This window comes from Micromys minutus (assembly GCF_963924665.1).
Source record: "Micromys minutus genome assembly, chromosome: 4".
Classification (NCBI taxonomy): domain Eukaryota; kingdom Metazoa; phylum Chordata; class Mammalia; order Rodentia; family Muridae; genus Micromys; species Micromys minutus.
In genome coordinates this window covers 55,975,626-56,000,793 of record NC_137973.1, presented here as the reverse complement: position 1 = coordinate 56,000,793, position 25,168 = coordinate 55,975,626, and the positions used below count along the sequence as shown (strand labels likewise).

Here is a 25,168-nt window from a genome sequence, read left to right as displayed (position 1 = left end):
TGCCCAGACTGTCACCGGGGAGCAGCTAAGACAGTCCAGTCTGTCCCTGGGGGAGGCTGTGGTAAGTAGTAGGACTTCTACATCTTCCTCATGACTCAGAATCCTTCAGTCTCCTGGTTTCCCCCGTTAGTAAGCCGTATAAACTATAAGCCACTCTCATAAAACACCTTTCAGTATAGATGAGCCAATCAGTCCGTTCCTTTAGAAAACCCTGCCAGACACACCAGGTTTCCACGCATTTGCTCTGCACAACTGCATTGTGTGTATAGCCAAGCCTGCGTCTGTTCTTTCCCTGGGACTCCTCTGCTCCCTTTGGAAGGGGTTTCCTCTGGATTTCAGCCTCTAAGATGTCTGCGTTTAAGATTTTAATCTCTCTTGGTTCGACTCTGGGTCTTTTAGATGTTAGAGATGGTAGTGATACTTTAACATTTAAGATGATGATGTTCAGAATAGTGTTTTAGTGGTTGTGATGACCTCTGGGTTTCAGTGTCTCAGTTTGCCTAAAATAATTCCCATGCTCTTTCCCCAGGTGTGACAGCTACATTATATGGCCATAAAGGCTGCTGGGGTCTGTTTGATGGTTCTAATTTCTGCAACAGTCTCGCATAGCACATAGTTTCTGTTGGTTAATAGCTTCATGACAGAATTGTCACCTTAGCCTAACCTTTCCCTGTCAATCCATTTGGTATTCCAGCCAATTGTGCCTTGGCCTGAGTTCTAGTTCTTAACATGTAGCAAGGTCTCAGACTGCTAATCAGCAAGGACACTGAGATATGTGGGGAATTACCGATTAATACGTGGAATATGTGCCCAAAATAGCGTCTGAATAGTCCTACCACAGTGGGCCTACAGAGTGCCCTGAACATGCGCCAAGAGTGTTGGGCGACAAATTAAGTATGGAGTATCTGGTTCTTTAAAAAAGCTAATGTTGGAAATGTCAGTTGGTAATGTGTGAAAGTTTCTAACAATGAGCTTTAATTGCCAAACATTGATGCTATTTTAAGATGGTTGTATCAAGTTCATGCCTCCACATATGTAACTGGGAAAATATTAACACGTTGTTCAGTGAGGCACAACTTCTGACTTAGATCACATGGCTTCACATTTAAAGTTTGCTCATTTGCACTCCAAATTTCCTTGTGATTATACAAAAAGCTGAACAACTGTATCTTTTAAAATTGGATGTATTAACAGAATAACTTTACAAGCAGACGGTGAGATGTCTTAGCAACACACCAGGCGCCACAAGCACAAAGCCATGCAATCTCACTACCGAAGTAAATGCCAGTTTTCAAATTGTGTACATATTTGAAAGTCACAGAGGGGACTTGGACTATATAATTTACACATTTGGGTATTAAAATAAAAGTCAATCAGGCTTGACACAGAATCAGGTGCTTCCTCTGGTACTGATGTTAGTCATATTAGGAATGTCTAAGTGTTTAAGCAACCTCTTTGAAAATGGCGTGAAGAACAAGACAATAACATAGGACTTACTTATGTCTTCACATTTTCTCAAAAATATCACCTCAGAAGTATACAGAATGCACCAGGTTTTGAAACAGTTAACAAGTTGCACTGAATATCAATACCCACACAAAGGTCGATGCCTTGGCTAATTTTAACTAAAGCAAAAGAAAAATTAACATGCTTTTCAAAAGCTCAAGCGATACCTGAGGTCTGAATTTTAAATTTAAATGTAATACATGAAGCTTTAATGAGAACAATTGTTCTTTCATCACCATCTTTTGGCCTGTGTTAATTGGTCTCTTTACAATAGAGATAAAACTGACACATAGAAGTATCAGCACTGTTACATGTTCAGTTTCTTGCATAAGTATATTCTTATGCCAACATCAGCTACATCTGTCTCGCTCCTTCTCTCCTCCCTCTCTTCTCTCTCTCTGTCTCTGCCTGTCTCTGTCTCTGTCTTTCTTGATACAATCCAGCTCCCCCATGACTTCTCTTGTCCATATTCCCTGAAGAGCCTTCTCCTTACCACTGTAGCAACATTCCCCCCCGCCCCCCGACTCTCGTGGTATTGTTACATAGCAAATTTGCCTCTATTTGAGTATATCACTTAACTTTTTGAGCATTCTTAAATATAATATGTTTAAAAAGAATAGTTTTCTCCTTTTCTGTTATTGGAAAGGAAGTGAGGAAGAAGAGGCTTAGAACCTTCAACTAAATAAGAATTACAAGCATTCACTTTTAAATTTTATTTTTATTGTTTTTCAAGTAAAGTATATAAATTTATTTTGTTCTTAAAACTCTATAAAATCTTCCTCTTTGATTTGGGTAATTTTTTTCTGAAAGACAGTCACTGTGAAGCTGATGTAGTTTATAAAAGCCATATAAAAACACAAAAATTTATTTATATATGTTTTCTTTATAAATATAAAATGCATGCCTTTATTTAATAGTTTTTTAAAACATATAATCAATTACTTTCTGATTACAGTGTTCTAAACTTAGACAATCTGCATACTATCTGCCATCTACAAATGCTGTAATCTTTCTCCAACCATTAAAGAAACAACATAAGGCTGGAGAGCTGGCTCAGCAATTAAGAATGTCCGTTGATCTTAAAGAGGATCCTGGTTCCCAGCATCCACAGTCCTGTCAAAAGTAGGGAAGAAAATAATCTAAAGACATAAGAGCATAAGCCCAACTCCTAGCTTGAGGCCAAGTTTTAATATACTTTTATAAATGTTGGCTTCTTAATGATGCATGGCTATATCCAAGAACTTTAAAAGATTTTAATGGTTCCAGTTTATTATTGAACATCTTATCAATGGTAACGTCTTCCTCCACAATATTACATACAAAATGAACATCAAGTTTCCATATAGTCCTTACATCAGCCAGGTGAGAAGTAAGCCTCATGCAATTTAAAATAAAAGCAGCTTGTATTAGTCTCCTGCTGAACATACATGATGACAACTTTAACAATCTAGGGTTGTGATATAGCCATTCCATTCTGCATTCTGAAGTCTCTATTGTGAGGATCTGTATTAATGACAACTTACTAAAAAGAGAAGCTTCTCTGATGAAGGCTGAGAGATGTATTTATCATCATACATCAATACATCATTAGCAATTATTTTATTTCTATGTTCATTTATCAGAATAGTAATAGTGAGTTAAGCCCTTGGTCCATATCCTATGTAGCTACATGTTCTTGATCCCATTAGCAGCATTTAGGTACTGGTTCTTTTTTTATAGAGTAAGGTTACACATCAATCAAATTGTGGTTGGTTACTCCCATAACATTCACGACACAACATCCCTTCGTGTTAAAATTCTTGGAAAGATAAGGAATTCAAGGCCAATACCTAAACAGAATAAAAACAATATACAGCAAACCAGTAGCCAACATCAAATTAAATGGAGAGAAACTTGAAGCAATCCTACTAAAATCTGGGACGAACCAAGGCTGACCACTCTCTCCTGAGGGGCTCTGCTCGAGCCTTACTTATACAGATGAGGATGTTTGCAGCCAACCATTAAACTGAATCTGTCTTTTCCACATTCAGTGACTCCAATATTAGAGCCCTATCTATCATCATGTTCTGAAGAGTATATGACCTCACAGATCAAGAGCATCGGCACTGGCCTGTAACACTCTGAGGGTTATGGGGAGTCATTGGCCAACAACTCGAAAACAGGTAGCCTATTCCCAGTGCTGGGATATTCGTTTGCTAATAAGTGTCCTTAACTGAACTGGTCACCTAGTTTGTTTTAAGCATTTAATATACATTTACAGTTTAGAAAGCTTCTGGTGATAGGTTTTTATATGACTTTTCAAAGGAAAAGTTATGTTTGGTGTTAGTTAACTCTTCCCATATTTCTCCTCTACTTTGCCCTCCTACCCCCTCCATTACTTTACCCTTCCTGTCTCACCTTAGCCATTGATACCACCTTATTCTATCCCCCCAAGATTTGAATGTGCCTCGTGCCCACTGACTAATTTCCTGACCTATATGGGTATTCTAAATAAAACATTCATGTCTAAAGATTCAAAGCTAATATCTGCAAATAAGAAAAATAAAACATGTCATGTTTGTCTTTCTGTGTCTATTCATCTGTGAATTTCATAGTTTCATTTTTTTTCTTGTAAAGTCCGAATACTATTCTGTTGTGTAGATTTACCACATTTTCATTTGGTTAATGTACATCAAGGCTGCTCTCATATTCTGGCTATTGTGAGGAAAACAGCAATGAATATGACAATCTCTATGACAGGATATAAAGTCCCTTGGGTATACCCAGCAAGGTATGGCTGGGTCGTGGGATGGACCATTTTCATCCTTTTGAAAAAACTCTACACTAATTTCCACAGTGGTTCACCAGTTTGCATTCCCACTGGCAGTGAAAGAGCGTTTTCCTTTTCCCACATCTATGCCAGCATCCGCTGTCATTTGTTTTGTGATCTTAAGATTTCTGGCTGAGAAAAAAATAAAATCTCAGAATAGGTTTAATCTGTACTTCGCAGATGGCTAAGGGTGTTGAACTTTGCCCCCCTTTCCACTTACTCTTCAAAAAACTTTAAGTACATTTTTCTTTGTGAAATTATAATATAATCAAATTATTTTCCATTTTATTTCCTACCTTTATATCCTCCTTTCAAACCCCGTGCTCTCTTTCAAATTTATGGTCTCTTTTTATTGAATTATTGTTATTGTTGTTGTTGGTGGTGGTGGTGGTGGTGGTGATAGTGGTGAAGTTGTTGTTGTTGTTGTTGGTGGTGGTGGTGGTGGTGGTGATGGTGATAGTGGTGAAGTTGTTGTTGTTGTTGTTGTTGGTGGTGGTGGTGGTGGTGTTAGTGGTGAAGTAGTTGTTGTTGTTGTTGTTGTTGGTGGTGGTGGTGGTGGTGGTGATAGTGGTGAAGTTGTTGTTGTTGTTGTTGTTGGTGGTGGTGGTGGTGATGATGGTGTTAGTGGTGAAGTTGTTGTTGTTGTTGGTGGTGGTGGTGGTGATGATTGTGTGTGGGCTCCTAAATATTACAGGATCTTGGATAGTTAAGAGGTTAGATGTAGGATGAAACAGTTCTCTTGCAAATATTTTAAAAATGTTTCTCAATCATTTGCATGTCATATATCTTATTTTTATGTTCAAGTTTTATATTTGCTTTTTTTTATCTTGATGCTTAGGTTGTTGGTTATTTGTATATTCTAGATAATAACTTCCTGTCAGACATATAGCACAACAGATATTTTTCCATTATGTAGGTGTCATATTTGGATTTTGTGCATTGTGAGAGATAAGGATTTTTCTTTCTTTTAAATGTATCTATCCAGTTTAACCAACACCATTGGTTGAAGATGCTGTCCTTTCTCCGTTGTGTGCTTTTAGCCTCTGTAAAAATCGGTTGGTATTACGTGTTCAGACTTCTATCTGGGTCCTCAGTTCTATCCTGTCAGTCAATGTGTCTGTTCTCATATCAGTGCTGTGCTGTTTTATTAAGATGGTTCTGTGATACAACTTAAAATTAGAGATGAATAAGGCTGGAGCGCTGACTCAGGGTTAGGAGTATTGGCTGCTTTTCCAGAAGTCCTGGGTCCAATTCTCAGAATCCATATGGCACCTTACAAACTGTATATAACTCCAGTTCCAGGGGCTCCAACACCCTGACTCCAACATACATGCTGGGAAAACCCAATGCACATAAAGTAAAAAGAAATAAAATTTTAAATGTCAGGGAGGCAAATACTTCCACCAGCTCTTTTGTTATTTAGGGTTGGGCTGTGCTGGGCTTTTATGCTTCCAGATGAAATTTAAGGTCAGAGTTTTGATTTCTATTACAACTGAATAGGAATTTTCATGGGGATTGCATTGAATCTGTAGAATGGTTTGATAGGATGGTAATTTTCACAACATGAATCATACCAGTTCCTGAAGATGACAGGTCTTCTTATCTTCATGTATCTTGAATTTCTTTCTTTAGTGTCTTAATGTAAGTGGTTGGGTTCTTTCCTGGTTTAGATGTGAGGGTAATATCTGTTTCACAGAAAGAGTTAGGAAGCGGTCCTTCCTTTTCTTCTTGGAGTTATTTGAGAGTTGCTTCCTCTTGAAAGGTCTGGAAGAACTCTATGTTTGATCCGTCTAAATTTTATCCTTGGCTTTGCTTTTAACTTGGGAAATTTTAAATTGTTGTTTCTATTTCATTACTTGTTGTAAATATATTTAAATTATTTACTTCATCGTGATTTAATTTTGGTAAGTCATATCAAGAAATTCATACATTAAAAAAATTTCCAGTTTTTTGGAGCAAAGATTTGTTAAGTATGTCCCTTTGATTTTCTGAATTTCTTTAATGTCTGCTGCAATGTCTCCCTTTTCATCTCTAATTTTATTAAGTTGCTTTTTTACTCTTTTTCTTTTGGTTAATGAAACAATATTAAAAAATCTATAATCAGAAAGTTGGTTCTTTGAGAAGACAGAGAGATATTTTTTAAAGATTTATTTTATTTATATAAGTACACTGTAGCTGTCTTCAGACACACCAGAAGAGGGTATCTGATCCCATTACAGATGGTTGTGAGCCACCATGTTGTTCCTGGGAATTGAACTCAGGACCTCTGGAAGAGTAGTCAGTGCTCTTAACCACTGAACCATCTCTCCAGCCCCCAAGAGAGATACTTTTTTTTAAATGAAAAAGAAAAGACTGTTCAGACACCCACCTCAGCAGAACAAAGCACTGGCTGCTCTTGCAACGAACCCAGTACAATTCCTGGAATCCAAGAAATTAGACCGCATCTTTTGACATTAGCATCTTTTGACATCCACAGGCACCAGGCTCACACACGGTGCACACACATACATGCAGGTAAAACCAAACCGAATCAACAAGTATTTAAAAATACGGAAAATATGCTGAGCACAGTGGCACAGAGCCGGGAAGATCTCTGACCTCAAGGCCCGTGTGGTCTATAAAGCTTCCAGGACAGCCAAGGTTATGCACAGAGAAACCCTGTCTCAAAACAACAAAAAACAACAAAACAATCAAACAAAACCCAATCCAAAAAAACACAGAAAATAATGGATGCTGCTGTAGCAAAAACATAGGAAGGAGAAAGTGTGAAGTTAGTAGTTTACATAGTAAACACCGTGTGGAGTTTGCACTTGGTACGCAGTGACTGAGCAGATGCTGAGAATGAATGTGATTGATGTTGAACAGGTACAGGGCAGTGAGGCTGAGTGAAATTAAAAAAAAGATTTCAGGGTTTTTTCAGATTAATTTTTTTACACATGTGTATTTGTATAGGTGTGAGCATGTAAGTGCGGGCACTCATAGAAGGTAGAGGTTCTAAACCTATACACTATTGCAGATGCCAAGTAGTGCTTACTGTCAGGAATCTAATATGGATGCCTCCTCAGGGGCTCTGCCAGAACCATACTGATACAGAGGAGGATGCTCACAGCTAGCCATTTGACTGAATACAGGGACCCCAATGAAGTAGCTAGAGAAAGGACTGAAGGAGCTGAAAGAGTCTGCAACCCCATGGGAAGAACAAACTTATTAACTAACCAAACCTATCACAGCTCCCAGGGACTAAAACACCAACCAATGAGTTCACATGGAGAGACCCATGGCCCCAGGTGCATATACAACAGAGAATAACATTCTCTGGCATCAATGAGAGGAGAGACCTTTGGTCCAGCAAATGCTCTTTTTCCCAGTGTAGGGGAATGCCAAGGTGCTGAGGTGGGAGAGGGAGGCTGGGAGAGGGAGCACCTTCATGGAGGCAATGGGAGGGGGAAGGGGATGGGATTGGTAGAAAGGGGATAACATCTGAATTGTAAATACAGAGAATATCCAATTTTTTAAAAAGAGAAGAAGGCAGAGGTGTCTAATGCCCTGGAGCATGTAGTGACAGGTGGTTGTGAGCCATCTACTGTGGATGCTGGGAACTGAACTCAGGTCCTCTGGAAGAGCATCACATACTCTTACTGAGCCCTCTCTCCAGCCCCTTAATCATATGTGTGTAGGGGTATTAAATGTGAGTGCAGTTTCCTGACAAGCCCAGAAGAGGACACTGGATCCCTTGGAACTAGAATTTTACATGGTTGTGAGCCACTGCATGGGTGCTAGGAATTGACTCAGGGTCCCCTGCGAGAGCAGTGGATACTTTTAGTTGCTAAGCCAGCTCTGTGTTTTTCAGCCTTGTGCTTTTTATTACAGAGAGACTAAGAGAAAGAGAGACGAGAGAATGCAAATTAGTCATGTCTGTGACATGAAAAGCAAACAATTTCACTTCCATATTTATTCATCTCCCCCTACCTTTCTCTGCACCTCATATCATATGTGCCTTTGGCTTCTATATGAAGATTTTCGTTTACATTTGTTAACTTAATATTCGACAGTAAGACTGCCTGCTATCTAGTTTCATTTAAAGCTACGTGTCTTTATTTCTTTATTGCTCTGCATCTCATTTTTTGAGGCAGGGTCTCTTACTGACTCTGGAGTTCATCAAATTGTCTAGTGTGAATTGCCATAAAGGATTCCTCCTGTCTTCATCTAAATGAAGCTGGGATTATTGAGGTGAGCTGCCACACCTGGCTTTATTTGTTTTAACATGTGTACCAGGGATCAAACTCAGGGCTTTATGCTTGCACAAGTGCTCTTCTGACTGACCTAGCTCCTAGTTTCAGAGAAGTTTCAATGAGATGCATGAGACCCTGTAAAACAATCGTGGCTATTTCTTAGGTGTTCATGGGAGAACAAAGGAAGTGGAGACAATTATCATAACTAAAAATCTCATGAAGCAAGAGGAAGGATTTTCCAGCCCAACATGGTTGAGATTAGTGGTCCTTGGGTTACTGTGTTTGTCTGCCCTCCCTATCAGTTCAGTGGGCATTTGCTTACTTCCACATCACAGCATCCTAGAAACAAGGAGTTCTACCAATCCTTAATAAGGACCATTGTTACTCAGATACTATGCTGATCCATGTTATTGCCTAAATATTACCATGTACAGTTGCCCTTTTATTAATTATACGGTGAAATATCTTATCATGGTCTAAACTTTAACTCTCTTTGAACTCTTGGGAACACTGAAAGCATGTTGTTCTGTGGTTTTGAGCTTCCACAGAACCTGGGGCTAGCTATATCTACTTGCCTATTAAAAGTGACAAATAATTTTTAATGATTAACAGCCTGGAGATTCCTTAAGCACAAACAATTCTGTAAAGAAACCTAAGGGTTTGTATTTCAAACAAATGGCTGAATTAACTTGACGGCATGCTCTGCCTTGCTGAGCATGAAGCAAAAAGTATTTCACGTTGTCCTAACATCTGGATTTTGTTTATTACTAAAGCATCTTACAATGGACTGGTGCAGGGTGGGGGCACGAAGTAAAATCGCTTTTTATGACTATTATCTAATCTTGCTCTTAGACTGAAAATTATCTTCTTTGTTTAAGTCAGATTCTGCCATGTTTGACTTTTAAGAGAAGGGCATGTTTCATTGGGAACAAGTTACAGTGACATAATCTACCCCTTCCTTCCCTCTGATAACAAAGCAAATCAAAACAAAAACAACAAGCAAATTTATCCACTTAATGTTGGAATAAGAGGAGACACAATCTTGGTTGCAATTTTTCTGCATGACTAATGGATTTAAGTTTCTAAATTACATGCATTTGTTAAAATATCCTCTGAAAATATAGCATACTAGGTCCAGATGTTATGACTTTTCAAATTGTTTATTTAAATATGATGATGGTCAGATCTTTAGAAATGCATTCCTAATTTGGATATCAGAAGCAATATTTCACATCTGATTAACAGTTTTCATATGATGCTAACATTATACTTTACTGTTTATCAATTTGTATAAGATTTTATACATATTAATATATGCCCTTCAAGAAAATGTCTCCATCTATCCCTTCCTGTCTGTCTTTTGAAAGAAAAGAATCTCTGTATGTAGCCCAGAGTGGGCTGAGATCTTGTAATCCTGTTGCTTCTGTCTCCTGATTGTTGGGGTCACAGGAATGTGTGGACAGTAAATGTGAACACATAAAAAAAATCTACAGGTTATTACTCAGACAAATGATCTTTTCAGAAATGACTCCAATGTTTTGAAAGTAAATCTACCTTTTAGTTAAAAATGGCAGAGCTTTTTTTAAAGATAATAAATGATTACAGAGGAGAATTTTTCATATTGACTGGTCCTGTCCCCAGAAACCCTAGTCATGGCTAGAACCATCACATAAAAAGGAATAAAATGCTGCAATAGGGAGTCTAGCTAGAAATGGCAGGAACTCAGGAAGTTATACTTTGAGTGACAGATAAGGTTTGTCTGGGGCTCAAAGCTCTTAAATGGTGGTGTAGTTACTCAAATTAGAAAGAAAGATGAAAAGAAACTTTATCCTTCCGGATACGGAAAGCTAGACCTAACCAAGTGCTGGAAAACAAAATACAGGAAAATCCCCTGAATCTGTTGCCAGGGAAGAGGCCTGACTGACCCCCGTGTAACTTTTTGTTCTGCTGATGTAGCCACAGGGCTCCAGAGTCTGGCTTGCTCTCTCACTGGCTCCACTGAGACCTCAGGGGCCATGTTTGGCCTGGCTGGTTTCCTCCCTCTAAACCCAGGAGGGTTTAGCAATGGCACTTACTTGAAGAGGCTTAATTCTAAAAAAGCCCTTCAGGACTGGAAAGAGAAAATTGTCAAGGAGATAAAAAATTATTTTTCTCTTTAGTTGCTGGCCAGTACAAATGGAAGTCTAAAAATAAAGCCATCGTTGGTCTAATTTTTAATGTATATCTACTTTAACTATATTTCTACTTATTTCAGTTGCTTATATGTAATTTCCCTTCACACGTGTTTACTTAAACATCCTTTTGATGAAGATCCTCAAATCCTGGGTCTAATGCTACCTACTCTTCTGAGATTAAGGGATTTTTATCTGTGTGAAAGGCAGAAAGGAGAGTCTCTCACGTCCAGATCTGCTTTAGCAGCTGAACACAAGGACTTAAAACTTAAAATTCTTAAAAAGCCCTTCAGGACTGAAAAGAGAAATTTGTCAAAGAGATAAGAATTTTTTTTTCTCTTTAGTTGCTGGCCAATACAAATTGAAATAAAAAGTTAAAGGCAACATTGATCTAATATAATAATAAAAGGGCAGTTGGTGTAGCAGCAAATATTTTAAGGTACCTTACAGTTTTTCAAGCCAGGGACTGAGAGCTGAGTTCTTTCACTAGGCTTTTTGCATAGTACTAGCCTGGAGTTTGGTGACATTTTCATGGTCCTTGAGCAGTGAGTAAGACAGTGGACCCTAAACTATGTGTTGCAATTTTCATCTGATACTCCCTGAAGCAAAGTCTTAGACTTAAATGTGGTTATTTCTGTTGCAAAATTAAGGTTTTGTAGGGGGGGTTGTTGAACCTGTTATTAATGGTTTCATTGTTTGGTTCAGTGGTAGAGACCAAAGCATTAAACAAAAGTATACAAAGTATAAACTTAAGGGTGGAAGTGAATCTTTTCAATGAGAGAATAAAGTTGAAAGTTTAAAAATAAAAAGACCATAGATATCACAAATGTATATCATACTACAAAAATACACAAAACCCAGGCAAATAGAAAGGATGTAGGTTACCCATTTGACACACCCGGCTTCCTGAAGGATTTTGCCTGGATAGCATCCTCTTTTTCTACAAGTATAATTTTGTTATCACCTCGGGGTCTTGATCTTGTTCTTTTTCTCTGCCAGGTAGAAATATTAAAAGGCAGAAAAGGTTCTAAAGTGCAACAGCTAACAGCCGGGAGAAGGAAGAGAGATTCAGTGCATGAGGTGGGCTCTCCACAGCGGGAGACCAGGAAACCCTAAAATCCAGTCTCTCCTTTAGGACTGGGGTTTTTAAGGTTCTTTGAAGGAGTCTCCCCACTTTTAATTAGTCAGTTTGATCAAACACAGGGTAGCTGATAGGCCCACACATTTGGCATGAACATGTTGGGGTCCTGCCTTGAACTGGGGAGGCAGTCTGTCATCTGTGTGGGGAGGGGTCAGGAGGAGGGATGGAGAGACAAAAAGGGATGAGGGGAGGGTGGGCTTTTAGGTGGAGAAGGAAAAAAAAAAGCCTGCCAAGCCGTGTTTTAAGCATTGAGGCTTTTTTTTGTCTCAGGTCAGGGGGTTGAGAAAGAAAGTCAGCCATCTTGGAAGATCACTATCTTTTTTCTTATGAATGGCACCTTTCCCAGTCTTCTTGTCCTATCCGAGAATCTGTCTAACTCCTAATCCCTTAGATTTGTAATAAATTTCATTAACCTTAAACATGGTTACCATCACTGGTAGCTGCATTGCTCCCAAAAAGTGAATCCCTGTATAGACGTAATCACTTCTGCATGCCTGCAGGTTTGTGCTCTTTAAGTCATAAGAACTCTGCATCTGACACACCCTCACTTAAAAACAAACAAACAAACAAACCCAATTCTTTCCATGATAGTTTTTGTTTGGAAAGTGGAGGCAAGAGATCAGCTTCCGTTCATATACCAATGTCCCCTTCTTTTCTTCACTGCCTGGGTACTCAATGTCAAATGTGTGATACATACTGACTTCACACACTCAGACCTGTAATATTTCCACATCAAGTGAGTTGGGGCAACACATGGGAAGATTGTGCCTGGAAGCCATTATTCTTTCCCTGGACAGCTAGCAGTGACTTTACATGTATGTGACTGTCAGCCACACAGAGTGAACAAACCCCCATCATATTTTAGCTCAGTTCCAGTAACATCCTTGCCACTTATGCACAGCACTAGGGGAGAAATTGGTGCTAGCTACAATCAAATCCATGGAAGTGTTTTTCCCTTAGCAATTTCACAAGGCTATGCAAACATGCAAACATATGTTGGTTTTTCTTCCTAGGCCTTGGGAGATTATCCTGGAAGTAAGGTCTGTGGGCTTCACCGTTACCAGCTTCCAGCTGAATTCTTCTCTGGCAGAAGGTTTGAACTAGTTGCCTCAGCTACAGCTGGGTCTACTTGGCTATTTCACAAACTCTGCCTCCTTCAGCTCCTACTGTGTTCCAAAGTCATTCATCACAGCCCCCAGGAGCTCTGTCAGCTAAAGCGCATCTGACAGTCCTTCCTTCAAATAACCTTTTGAACGGGCAGACAAACTAGAAGTATAGCTATCTTTTAACTCTGTCAATACTTTTACTTCATCATTTAAATCTCCTACTCTGGTCCTCCATCCTCCGTCTGGGGTTGGTGGAAAGATGATGCAGGTGAGGCTCTTTCTTCCCCAGATGCTATGGAATGAATGCTTGTGCCTCTTTCAAAGTCACAAGCTGTGATGGTACTTAGCAGTTTGATCTTGGAAAGGTAATTAGGTCTTGCGGATGATCCCCCCCCCCCCCCCCCCCGTGATTGATCGAGCTTAGTGCCCTTGTAGAAGACAGAGACAACACAGATGCAGGTCAGTTCCCATGTAAAGATGTATGGAGGAGCTAGCCATCTACAGATGACTGGGAGAATCTCATACACTGAATCTGTGGCACTGTGGCCTTTGACTTCCAAACCTTCAGAGCTTTGAGAAATCAATGTCTGTGTTTAAATCCTCCAATCTATGTTAGCCTTCCACAGCATTCCAAACAGACTGAGACACCAGGATTTGCAAAGCTCTTGGGGTTCTACAGAGTACTAGGTTACCCATCACTCGCTCTCACCGAAGTCCCTGAGATAGCCACCATATTGGTTAATAGTCATTAATCCAGCTTTAGTGTCCACAACATTCATGGGGCAGGGGGTGGAGCCCAGGATCCTTCCTAAGACCCAGTGGGGCCGGCCTCTGACCTCCCTGTCCCCAACACAGTGGGCACTGCTCCCTGAGAGTCCCGCAGGCCATTCTAAGGCCAGCCCTTTATTACTTATCTCAGTGGCCTTCTCCTCTTTTTCCTCCTTGTCTGGAATATTTGACACACTTATTTTCTGGAGTTCTAGTCTTTCCGAAACTAAGAACGGTGATTACCATTTTCTGCTCATTCTCAGCAAATGGACCTAAGGTAAGGAAAGGGTAGGAGGCTGAAAACCTGCCTAGAATAAGCAAGAAAGGGAAAGCCTGAAGAATAAACACAAATATCAGTCTGGTAGTTATCCTGCAAGGAACATTTTACATATTCTCACGTATTGCAAAGAAACGAACTTTTAGCTTAGTTATATCTTTGCATCACTCTTTTTAAAAGTTGTGTGTTTTCAGTGTGTATACAGTATGTTTGTATGTGTGTGTGCACAGTGTGCTTGTGTGTGTATGCAGTGTGCCTGTGTATGTGTATGCACACTGTGTGTTTGTATGTGTGTGCACAGTGTGTTTGTATGTGTGTGTGCACACTGCATTTGTGCATGTGCACAGTGTGTTTGTGTGTATGTACACTGTATGCATGTGAAGGTACACTGTGGAAATTGAGTCACAGGCAGTTGTGAGCTTCTTGATTAGATGTTGGGAACTTGGGTCCACTGCCAGAGAAGCCAGTGATCCTAACTTGGGTGCCACCTTCCCTGCCTCTATATGTATCACTGTGGTTGAATAGGTTCCCTGAACTTTTACGTGGAAATTCTGTCCCATGTACTTCAGAATGTGGTTAGATTTGGAGGTAGATCTTTAAAATGGTAATTAATTGATATGAGATAATCAGGGTGGACCCTATTCAAAATGACTGATCCACAGACAGCATGCTGTGGTTTGAATGTAAAATGCCCCCTATCAGAACCTGTGTTTGAACACTTGGCTCTCAGCCAGTGGTTCTGGAGGAAAGTTGGGGGGTCAGGCCTTGGGGTTTATAACCTGGCCTCACTCCCTACCTGTTCCTTTAGTGGAAACACAATAGGACCACTGCTTCATGATTCTATTGCTTTGCCTTCCCACTGTGGGAGTCACAGCCCTTCTTTATAATTCAGCAAATCCGTTCTTCCTTAAGGTGACTGTTATCAAGTATTCGGTCATATGATATCCGTTCTAACTGAGTCTGTGATAACACTGTGGAAAACCATCTGCTAGATGAGAAAAACACTACAAACCACGGATCTCTACAGGTACCCTGATCTCAGAACCTCCCACTTTTGCCTTGCTGTGACAATGTATTTGACAGATGCAACCTAAGGGAGAAAGGGTTTATTCTGGTTGCAGGTTTAGGGATACGGTCTATCATGGCTGCCAGAGAACATGGCCTGGGGCCCTCATATCGTGAAGCAGATATGAAGCAGAAAGCTTTGGTCAGAGCCAGACGTGGACATAGCGCACCTTTGCTGACTCACCTGCGCTGGGTTACATCTCAGTCACAATGATTCCAGTTTCCAAAAGCACTGCCACCAGCTGGGCGCCAAGTGTCCAAACAGAAGAAATTCAAGCCATAACACCTCTAGCACTGTGAAATGCTTTCGCTGTCTAAGTCCAGCAGTCTGTGGTCTTTGCCTGCTGTTAGCGGCCCCAGCAGTGAGGCAGGCCCTAGTGCTCCAAGACGGAGAAAGGCAGCAGCTCTGAGCTCTATGCACAGTTGCTGGTGAGCATGCCCCCTTTTCAGTGATCCTCCTGAGAGAGTAGAGACCGCCAGGAGCAGCAGTTCCTCCACATACCACTTCCGGTCCAAGAAAAGAGAGGTCATACTGTAAACAGAGCGGAAAAATGCCTCGGGGAGGGCTGAGGGCACCCTCTCTCACTTCTGGTCCTGCCACCCCACCCCGCCCACTGGAACTCCAGAGGTCAGTCTGCGCCTGCTCAGATGGCATCTCGGTAATGTGCTTTGGAAGGCATAAACATTCCAGGCCCACCAGGCCTTAGTGGGTCAGTAGGTAACGACAGAAATATTGTAGCACATGTCACGGTGAGCGCGCAAATGTCTAGGCATCGTATCCATCATTTTTGTATGCATTTTGGAGCTTTGGGGAGCTGATTGCGGCTGGGAGAGGAAGAGCCAGTTTTCATCAGGGGCTGTGTGCCACTAGACAGTCCTTCACCACACACATACTGCTGCACCAAGAAGACTCGGCCAGCTTAACAAATGAGCCCAAGAAACGGAGGGAGTTGTAGCGACGGGAATAGGGGAAGGATGGGGTTACGACAGGGATTTGATCTAAGCACACTGTTTGCATGCACGACATTTTCAGATGATACCAGCAAAATCTAAACCTCGCGACGGGGAAAGTTATTAGAAGGCCCTCCTTTTCCTCCTGTCTTCCTCCTCTAAACACGTGTTGGTTCAGAGCAATACAATTTCAGAAAACATTTTCAAAACGCCCGTGTTTTTTCTCCCCTTTAAAGGGCTGACTTCTTTCGGGCCGCAGGTAGGACAGTAACGTGCCTTATGTCTTCTTTCTCATTCATCAATGTGGTAAACATAGAAGTATTTCTTTGAGAGAGTCTATCAATCTCAACTCTCTAGTAACTGGGTTTCGGAGGTTAGAACTCCCACAACCCGGCTACTATTTATGGAATAATTAAGTCTCCGTTCTATTCAGGTGCTGGCACTGAATCCGCTAAAGCAAGAGCAACGTTGTTCTCGCTCTACAGTGGTCAGTGGCCCTGTTCTGTCCCAAGCAGGTTTCTTTTCTTTTCTTTTTTTTTTTTTTTTTTTTTTTTTTTTAGTGTGAGGCTTTGTCCTTTTAGCTGGAAGTGGGCTGAGCAAAGGGTGTGACGCAAGAGAGGGCGGTACAGGTGCTGGGAGGGCAGTGGGGAGGCTCGGCCTCGGCGCACATTCCCCCCGCAGCTGCAGCGGGGCAGCCTCGCGTCCTGCACCCTCCGCACCAGCCTAGCTTCAGCCGCATCCCCTCCAGAACCGCGGCTTCGCCTGCCTGGCTTTCTCAAGCTCTTGATGCTGCCCAGCTGAAAGGAGAAGATGGGTACCGGGGATTTCATCTGCATTTCCATGACTGGAGGGGCGCCCTGGGGGTTCAGACTGCAAGGAGGCAAGGAGGAGAAGCAGCCCTTGCAAGTCGCCAAGGTAGGAGGACCCAGCGAGGCGTTCTGAGCTGTTGGATGTGGGGGAAGGAGGGGAGGGAGACAAAACCAACCTGTTGATGGTCTTTCAGGTCATTTGCTTGCTTTTTGCGCTGCCTATGAACTTATCTAGAACATGACCTTTTTCTAAATAAAAGAATTTCGTGGGAAAATGTACACCATAAGCCATGTAATTAGCTATCAATCAACGGAGGGGATGCTAATCCTATCAGGCGGAATAAGGGCTGGTTACATGTTAACTGACAGCCAGCAACCTTAAACTGCTTTCATGCATTCTCTCCTTCATGTCTTGCTGGACTCCCAGCAGAGGAGACAGGCTCAGTTCCTTGTGACCACTGGGCATGGACGTTTGGTGGGCTCTAATACACAATCGGTAGTGACATTTATCGTGCAACAGGAGTTCAAAGGCCAGTTTGGGGCAATGATCTTTAAGGTGCGGAGTTCTGTTTAAGAGCCTAGCCTTTTAAGGATTTAAAGAAATGCAAAAGCCCAAATACTGTATATTTCATCGAGTACACTCACGTGGCTAAGAGCTCAAGACAGAGTCATAGATGCTTTACTATTTTTTAAATTTTTGATTAAAATATAATTGCGTTATTTCCCTCCACTCTCTTTCCTTCCTCCAACTCTCCCTATGTACTCCCAACTTCTGGTTTCTTCTTTAATGTTTAAATATGTAAGCATGTGTTTATGTAAGCATGTAAGTATATATGTGCATAAACTATGTAAGTACAGTCTGATGAGTCTCTCCAGTGTATTCACACATACTTTACATATGTGCTAGCTACAACTATCTTTCTGGTGCACCTAATGTCTATTTAAAACATTCTTTATCTTTGTCACATTAGATTTATTCTCAGTTTGGCATAACACCCATAATCTCATGGAGAGCTCTAGCTTCTAATTGGCATTCAGCTACAACGAAGTTAAAAAGCAAGACAGTAAAAACTTTTAATCAAATGTTAACATTGAACTGTAGAATTCTAGGACAGTATTTGAAGGCATAAAAGGTTTCTTTTTTGTTGCATACTTAAAGTGAATCTGGACCTCTATGAAGCTTATCGGTCACTGCCTTTGTAGCTGAATTCTTCTTTACCTTTCACAAAAGTTCCCTGTGAAGACAGGGTTTTCTTTGAAAATTTCTGCTCTCAAGCATCTGTCGGAAAATTCTTTCTTTGGTGGTTGAATCCTGCCACCTAGTGAGAGGCGCAGAAATGAAGTTGTGAGCGCAGAACTGAAAGATGAAAGCCATTTATATCTAGAAAGTTCCTCAGAGGTCCGGGTTCTTTTAGTTCTGTTGGATGAGGAAAGAGCCCAGGGACACCAAGTCCTCACTTCAAGGCTCCTGTTTGGAAGGGCAAAGAGATGAAAGGGTTGGAGGGGGGCTCTGCTGGAATTCTTTCTGAGTCAGGAACCAACAGCAGATAAAATGCGGGATTCAGCACATTGCGTGGCTCAGAAGGACTAAAGCAGATTTGCTCAGGCGCAGCTGGTTGGCTGGCTTCCGGTAGCTGAGATTTGGCATCTCTGATCTGACTTGCAGTTTGGCCGGAGGCCCATCTGTCACCGGCCCTGCCTCAGTTGCCATGAAAGGGGAGATGTTGCCTGGGTTAGGGAAAGAGAAACTCAAGGAAGATATTGGGCCTATACATCTTCATGAGTTCTGTGCTGCTCAAAAAACCCACTAGTCCTAACAGTGTGTCCCTTCAGAGTCCCTTGCCTGCTAACTGAAGTGTGGGAACAGAGGCGGCTAAAAGCGGTTGCTCTGTACGAGCTTTGCCACGGCCAAGCCTGGAAGGCGCCGTGGCTGGTGGGTTTTTTCTGGGTTCTCTAACGTTTGTGGAGAACATTGTGAGGAAAGGGTCTTGTGAATCGTCTTCCACCAGTCTCTCCATCACCAGGCTGCATGAGGGTCAAGAGCACTGAGCCCACATTCCTCGGAAATCATCTTTCCTAAAATATCCATACGTCGATGGCTTTAAGGGCTTGTTATGAAAGCACCTAGGTCTTCACTTTCATGATCTAATCTGTCAGAGGCTGGGGATGTAGGTCAATGCTGGAGCACGTAGGAGGTTCTGAGTTCACGTCCCAGCACTCCTCCAAACCACATTGTATAATTTCCTGCTTTATTTAGAGTCGATTCTAAGATGCATGAAAGCTTTGAACGTTTGCTTAATCTGCTTTTTCCTCATCCGTTAATGAGTTGTAAAACGAGTTAAATGAGGTGTAAGCCTCAGATGACTGTGACGGTGTTTTCCTTCAGTCTGTGTTTATCATTGGTTCAAATTTATTATATTTGGTTCTCTTATATTATCGTACTTGTTTTAGAAAGTATTTCTTCTAGCTTAAGCCACTGAGCCAACTCAGTGAGCAAACCCCCAGGAAAGGCTCTTCACAGAGCTCAAGGTGACGTGAATGTCACTTGCCTGTAGCCTGTCTTTCTCATTACAGCGGAGTGACCTCCAAGTCGGAGGGAGTAAGTAAAGACTTGAAAGGCTAAGTGCAGGAAGACAGCTAGCAAGTTAAATAAAGAATATGCAAAGGAAATCCTTGGGGAGTAGAGGCCGGGATATCAAGTCAGTCATCCAGATCTATACAGTAAGTTCTAGGCCAGCCTAGACTACATTAAATCCTCTCTCAATAAGATCCACACACATGATTAATTTTAGAGTTAAAAAATAGGAGTATTTCTTTAAAATGGAAAACGTAATTACAGCAAGTACTTGTATCATGCCCTTTAGCTTATAATAAGATACTTAAACATCTAGGTTTCTATAATCCTTTGCAGATATTCTAACAGGATGAAATAGTATTTAGTTCAGTATCATTAAGATCAGAAACTTAATTGCTTTTTAATCCCCGGGGAATATCTTTCTATTAACTTTCAATTTAGTTACTTATAAGAGATGCACAAGTATTTTTAATGTTTGCCTGGTATACTGAACAGTATAGAGACTCCAAAAAGGAAGACTTTTAATAAAAGTTTTCATTGACATTTAAGCTCAACTGAAAAACTTAAAAGTCCAAGTAATCGCTAATATTCTCTACATTTGTAATGCAGAGCAAACTTTTGTAACACACTCTCAAAGGACAATTTTCAGCAACAAAGATTCTTAATTCATCCCTGGAACAAGTTTATCTAGATAGAAAGCCCCATTGTATGCGTGTTTGCAAACTTCCTCATGAAAAAGGATGTCTGTGTCTTCACATTATCAAACTCTCTTTGGGGACATGTGCTTACATGGCCATGTCACTGACGGTCTCCTGGCAAACCACTTGGAAAAACCTCCCTATAAAGACTTGGAGAAAGTTTTCTCTTACAAACAAATTTTACAATTAAAAATTAATTCACATTTTAAAAGTAATGAGCAGATAGATGAGTCAGACTAAATATAAATTAAATATAAATTTTGTTTAAAAAAAAAATCTTGTGTCCTGTGTCCAGCCTTGATTTAATGAGTCTGAGCTTGGCCCTGGCATCAAGATTTCTTAATATTCCAAGGGGAATTCTGTTTTTTTTTTTCTTGGATGTTTTATGTACTGACATTTAAAATGTTATTTCCTTTCTCCCTTTCCCATCCTCCCTATCTTCTATTCTTGTTTCTACAAAGATGCTCCCACTCCAACCTCAACACCCTGGCATTCCCCTACACTGTGGAAATAAGCCTTCACAGGACCAAGGGGAAGTCTGGTATATGAACGTAACACAAGCCTTGCTGAGGAGAGCTGAGGTCAGCCATGCCCCCTAAGACCTGACTAGAGTCTGGTATACCTGTGAGCTCTTTTCCATTCATCCTGTCTAGAGTAATAGGGGATGACCGGGGAAAGGCTAAGAGCTGTGTGAGTCCCTGGCATTGTGAGCAGGCCATGATTAGAAATAGAGGAGTTCCCCTTCTGATGTCAAGATAAGTGAGCCACTAGAGCAAGAAGAGGTGTTGGGAAGCCCCACAGTGATCAAACTAAATGCTGGGCCTCCCTGAAAGACTGGACAGTGTGCATTTGTTCCCTTTAGGTTTCATCAGTGGGCATGATGGTTAGAATGAGAATGCACCCCTCCCCCAGGCTCATGTGTTTAAATGCCTATTCACCAGGGAGTGGAACTGTTGAGAAGAATTAGAAGGATTAGGGGCGTGGCCTTGTTGGAGAAAGTGTGTCACTGGGGGTGGACTTTGAGATTTCAAAGGCCCAGGTCAAGCCTTGTCTCTTGTGTTGCCTCCTGCCTGTGGTTCAGGATGTTTGCTCTCATCTACTTCTCCAACACCATGCCTTCCTGTCTGCTGCCATGCTCCCCACCATGACTGAAATGGATCAAACCTCTGGAACTATAAGCAATCTCCCAATTAAATGCTTTCCTTTATAAAAGTTGTTTTGGTCATGGTATCTCTACACAGTAATAACTAAGAGAGTAGGCTCATTGGCCTGCCTAATGCATTTATAAAAGGGTGTGTGTGGTAGTGATGAGAAGCAGGAAGGGAGAGGGTGTAATACTAGAGAGATATGGAGGCAGGTGGAGAGAAGAGAGGCACCAGGTCCCCTCTGATACTTGTGCCTTCTCTAGAGGCTCTCTTCCTTCTGTTGGCTTGCCTTGTCTAACTTTAATGGGATGGGTTTCATTTTATCTTATTTTTATTTTTGTATGCTTTTTTGTTTTGTTTTCATTTATTTCTATTGTTTGCTATTTCCTTCCATAAACTTTGGGTTCAGTTTGTTTTTACTTTTCTACTTCTTTGAAATGCAATTTATTACAAACTACATTCTTATGTTAAACCCTCACTAAAATTTTGTGGTTGTTGGGGCTGGAGAGATGGCTAAGCAGTTAAGAGCACTGACTGCCCTTCCCGAAGTTCTGAGTTCAATTCCCAGCAACAACATGGTGACTCACAACCATCTGTAATAGGGTCTGATGCCCCCTTCTGGTGTGTCTGAAGAGAGCAACAGTGTACTCACATATATAAAATAAATAAATCTTTTAAAAAATCGTGGCTATTGTTTAATAGTCTTACTTTTTAAGATTTGTTTTATTTCTAACTGTGTGTGTGTGTGTGTGTGTGTGTGTGTGTGTGTGTGTGTGTGTGTATCACTTGGAGCTAGAGTTTCAGGTGGCCGTGAGCCATCTGATGTGGCTGCTGAGAACAGAACTTTGGTCCTCTGGAAGAACCCTGTGTGGTCTTAACCACTGAGCCATCCCTCCCATTCCTAAATAGTTTAATCATCTAACCTTTATACTTAAAATAGAAGTGATCTGACTATCAGCACACTAGAGTGTTCAGAGCTCAACTGTGCACTGCATCAGACCAGGGATGCTCCTACTTTCAAGAGTTTTTGTTACTCATTGCATGCATTGATTTCTTCTTTAGCTTGGAAAGCACTTGAACATTTCTATTTTCTTTTTAAGTTTTGTTCCACCAGCCACATGGGCCTAGGTTCTTTGTTATTTTTCCTCCCCCAACAACATTTTAAATATTCCACACTTTCCTGTTTACATATATAGACTTATTCTTTTTTTAATTGAAAATAGATTTTTTTTCATACATTATATTCTGATTATAGTTTCCCCCCTCCGACTCTGCCTAGATTCTCTCTGCTTTCCCATCCACCCAAAACTGTACCCTTTCTCTCTCATTAGAAAAAAAACAAGCATCATCGCCATCAAAAACAACAATAGTAACAATAACAGTAGATAAAATAAAAAACGAGCAAACTAGAATAGGACAAACCAGACAAACAAACAAAAAGATCCACAGAAAAAGCACAAGAAATACATCTAGATGCCGAGAAACAGACATTTGCACATGCAGAAAACCCATGAAAACAAAATTGGAAGCCATAATCTATAAGCAAAAGATTTGTAAGGAAAAAAAGTCCCTGAGATTATGAGATAAAACAAACAAACAAACAAAAAACAATGCTCCAGAAAACCTTCTCCAAAAATACTATTGAGATCATTCTGCATTGACCATCTACCTCTGGGCATTCAGGCTGCCCTTAAGTATGATTTGTGTACTTAGTGAGGCTCCAGTGGAGGTAATTCTTTCTGGGCAGCAAACATTTGGAGTTAGCTTCCAGGTTAGGTTGGGAGCTTGAGACCTTCTGAGTCTTGAGACACCATCTGGCTTATACATGCTTAGGCTCTGTGCATGCTGCCTCTGTGTCTATGATTTCCTATGTGTGTTACCCCTATTGTGACTAGAAGGCTCTGACTAGAAGGATGGCGTCTTCCATCCCCTCTGGCTCTTACGGTCTTCTGCCTCTTCTTCCTCCGAATCTGCTGAGCCTCGAACAAAGGGGTTTTGATGGAGACAACTTATGTAGGACTGCGTGTTTCAAAGTCTCTCATTCCCTCATTCCAGTTGTGGGCATCTGATCTCATAGACCACAGGAAGAAGCTTCTTTGGTGATGGCTGAGCAAGAAACTTATCTATGGATGTGAGAGGATGCTACTAAGAGTCATTTTATTGCTCTGTTCCTTTAGCTTAACAATAGCACTCAGTTTTCTTCTAAGCCTTTCTAGTCTCAGAAATTTGGGTACCTGTGCAGTGTTAGGTTCTCTCTCGTGGAGTGGGCCTTAATCAGTTAGTGATTGGTTACTCCTACAAGTTTTGTGCCACTATCACATAACAGGACACCTTATAGCAGATTTAGAGCTGGGTTAGTGTTTACCTTTCTCCTTTGGTAGCATGCATATTCCAGCATCATGGACACTAGTCAGTAGGGGAGAAGGTCCTATGTAGGCACCAGATCAGCTTCTCCATGTTCAGTGATTTATGTAGGTGTTGTCTTAAGCAGTTTGTGGAGAGCAACTGAGAAAGAGCCTTGGCATTAGTCTCTGTTGCTTTTGGTCAGTGTTCTATCATAGCAACAGAAAGCAAAACAGTATCAGAAAAGTGTGCCAGATTCATTGGTAATTGCTGTGACAGACCTGGTCATGCTGCTTTGAGAGCTTTGGGCTGGAAAAGCCATGTGTTCAGAGCTTAATGGGCTGCTCTTTGGGAGCTTAGGAGATAAGAGCATTGAGATAAATGCAGATGACAGAGGACACGTCACCTGTCTGTCCCAGCAGTGCATTTAGACACCTGGAGATTTCTCCTTCTTTCCCTCCTTCCTTCCTTCCTTCCTTTCTTCCTTCCTTCCTTCCTTCCTTCCCTCCCTCCTTTCTTTACTCCTCCTCCTCCTTTTTCTATGTTTTTTTAGACAATGTCTCGCCTTGTTCTCTAAGTGAACTTGGTTTGGTACTACTGTGTAAACCAGGCTGACCTCAAAGTTACCACCTGCTACCTTCTTATAAAACCCAGGCACTTGGACTATAGAGATGTGTCATCTCACCTGGCCTTTGGAAATATCTATAAATGGTTTATGGGGGGACCAGGAGGGAAGTACAGTGGGATTGAGACAAAGTTTCCGACAGAATAAGATGACTTCACATTTGCTGTATACACAGTGTAGACCTTAAATTCTCAATCCTCCTGACTCCACTTTACAAGCTGCTGGGATGATAAGCATTCACAACCCTGCCCTTTGTATGAGAGTTTTGCTAGCATGTAATTAATGTCTTTGTAGTATGTGTATCCCTGTGGTCTACAGAGGCCAAGAAGGAGGCATTAGATCTCCTGAAACTACAGATGGCTGTGAATAGCCATGTGTGTGCACTCGGGATCTGTGCACCACTGTCACATAGGGTTTGCTATGTGTTCTATGTGCTTCTGCCTAGAACTTCGCTCACAATGTCTATCCCCCAGATGAATGATATCCCATTGTTTTGAATGTTCCTGTCTCGCTCTGTGATCCATCGCTGTGAAGACACACCATGATCAAGGCAACTCATAAAATAAAGCATTTAATTGGGGCTGGCTTACAGTTTCAGAAGTTTAGTTCATTATCATCATGGCAGGGAACATGACCAGCGCACAGGCGGATATGGTACTGGAGTAGCAGCTGAGAGTTCTACATCCCTATCCACATGCAGTGGAGAGAGAAAGCCAATGGTACTGGCTTAAGCATTTGAAACCGAAAGCCCATGCCCCAGTGACACACTGTCTCCAACAAGGTCACACATCTTAATCCTGCTCATTCTTTCAAGTGGGGCCACTCTCTGATGACTAAGCATTTAAACATAGGAGCCTGTGAGAAACATTTTTATTCAAACCACCACAGAGTCTTAGGAAGTAAAAGTTTTGAGCAAATCCCAGACCCCCACCCCAACTATACATATA

The 25,168-nt window shown here is 41.3% G+C and overlaps 1 protein-coding gene across 3 annotated transcripts in view; it reads left to right on the top strand.

Annotated features, from left to right (window-relative positions):
• Nucleotides 1-16,836: 16,836 nt before the first annotated feature.
• Nucleotides 16,837-25,168, top strand: part of SYNPO2 (synaptopodin 2) — a gene marked incomplete at its 5' end in the record, with an annotated part of 149,014 nt that continues 140,682 nt past the window's right edge. For all 3 annotated transcript variants that reach the window (XM_080916154.1, XM_080916153.1, XM_080916152.1), the window contains one exon: nt 16,837-16,941. In XM_080916154.1, the coding sequence (XP_080772280.1) occupies nt 16,837-16,941 (105 nt within the window). The remainder of the gene's footprint in view (nt 16,942-25,168) is intronic.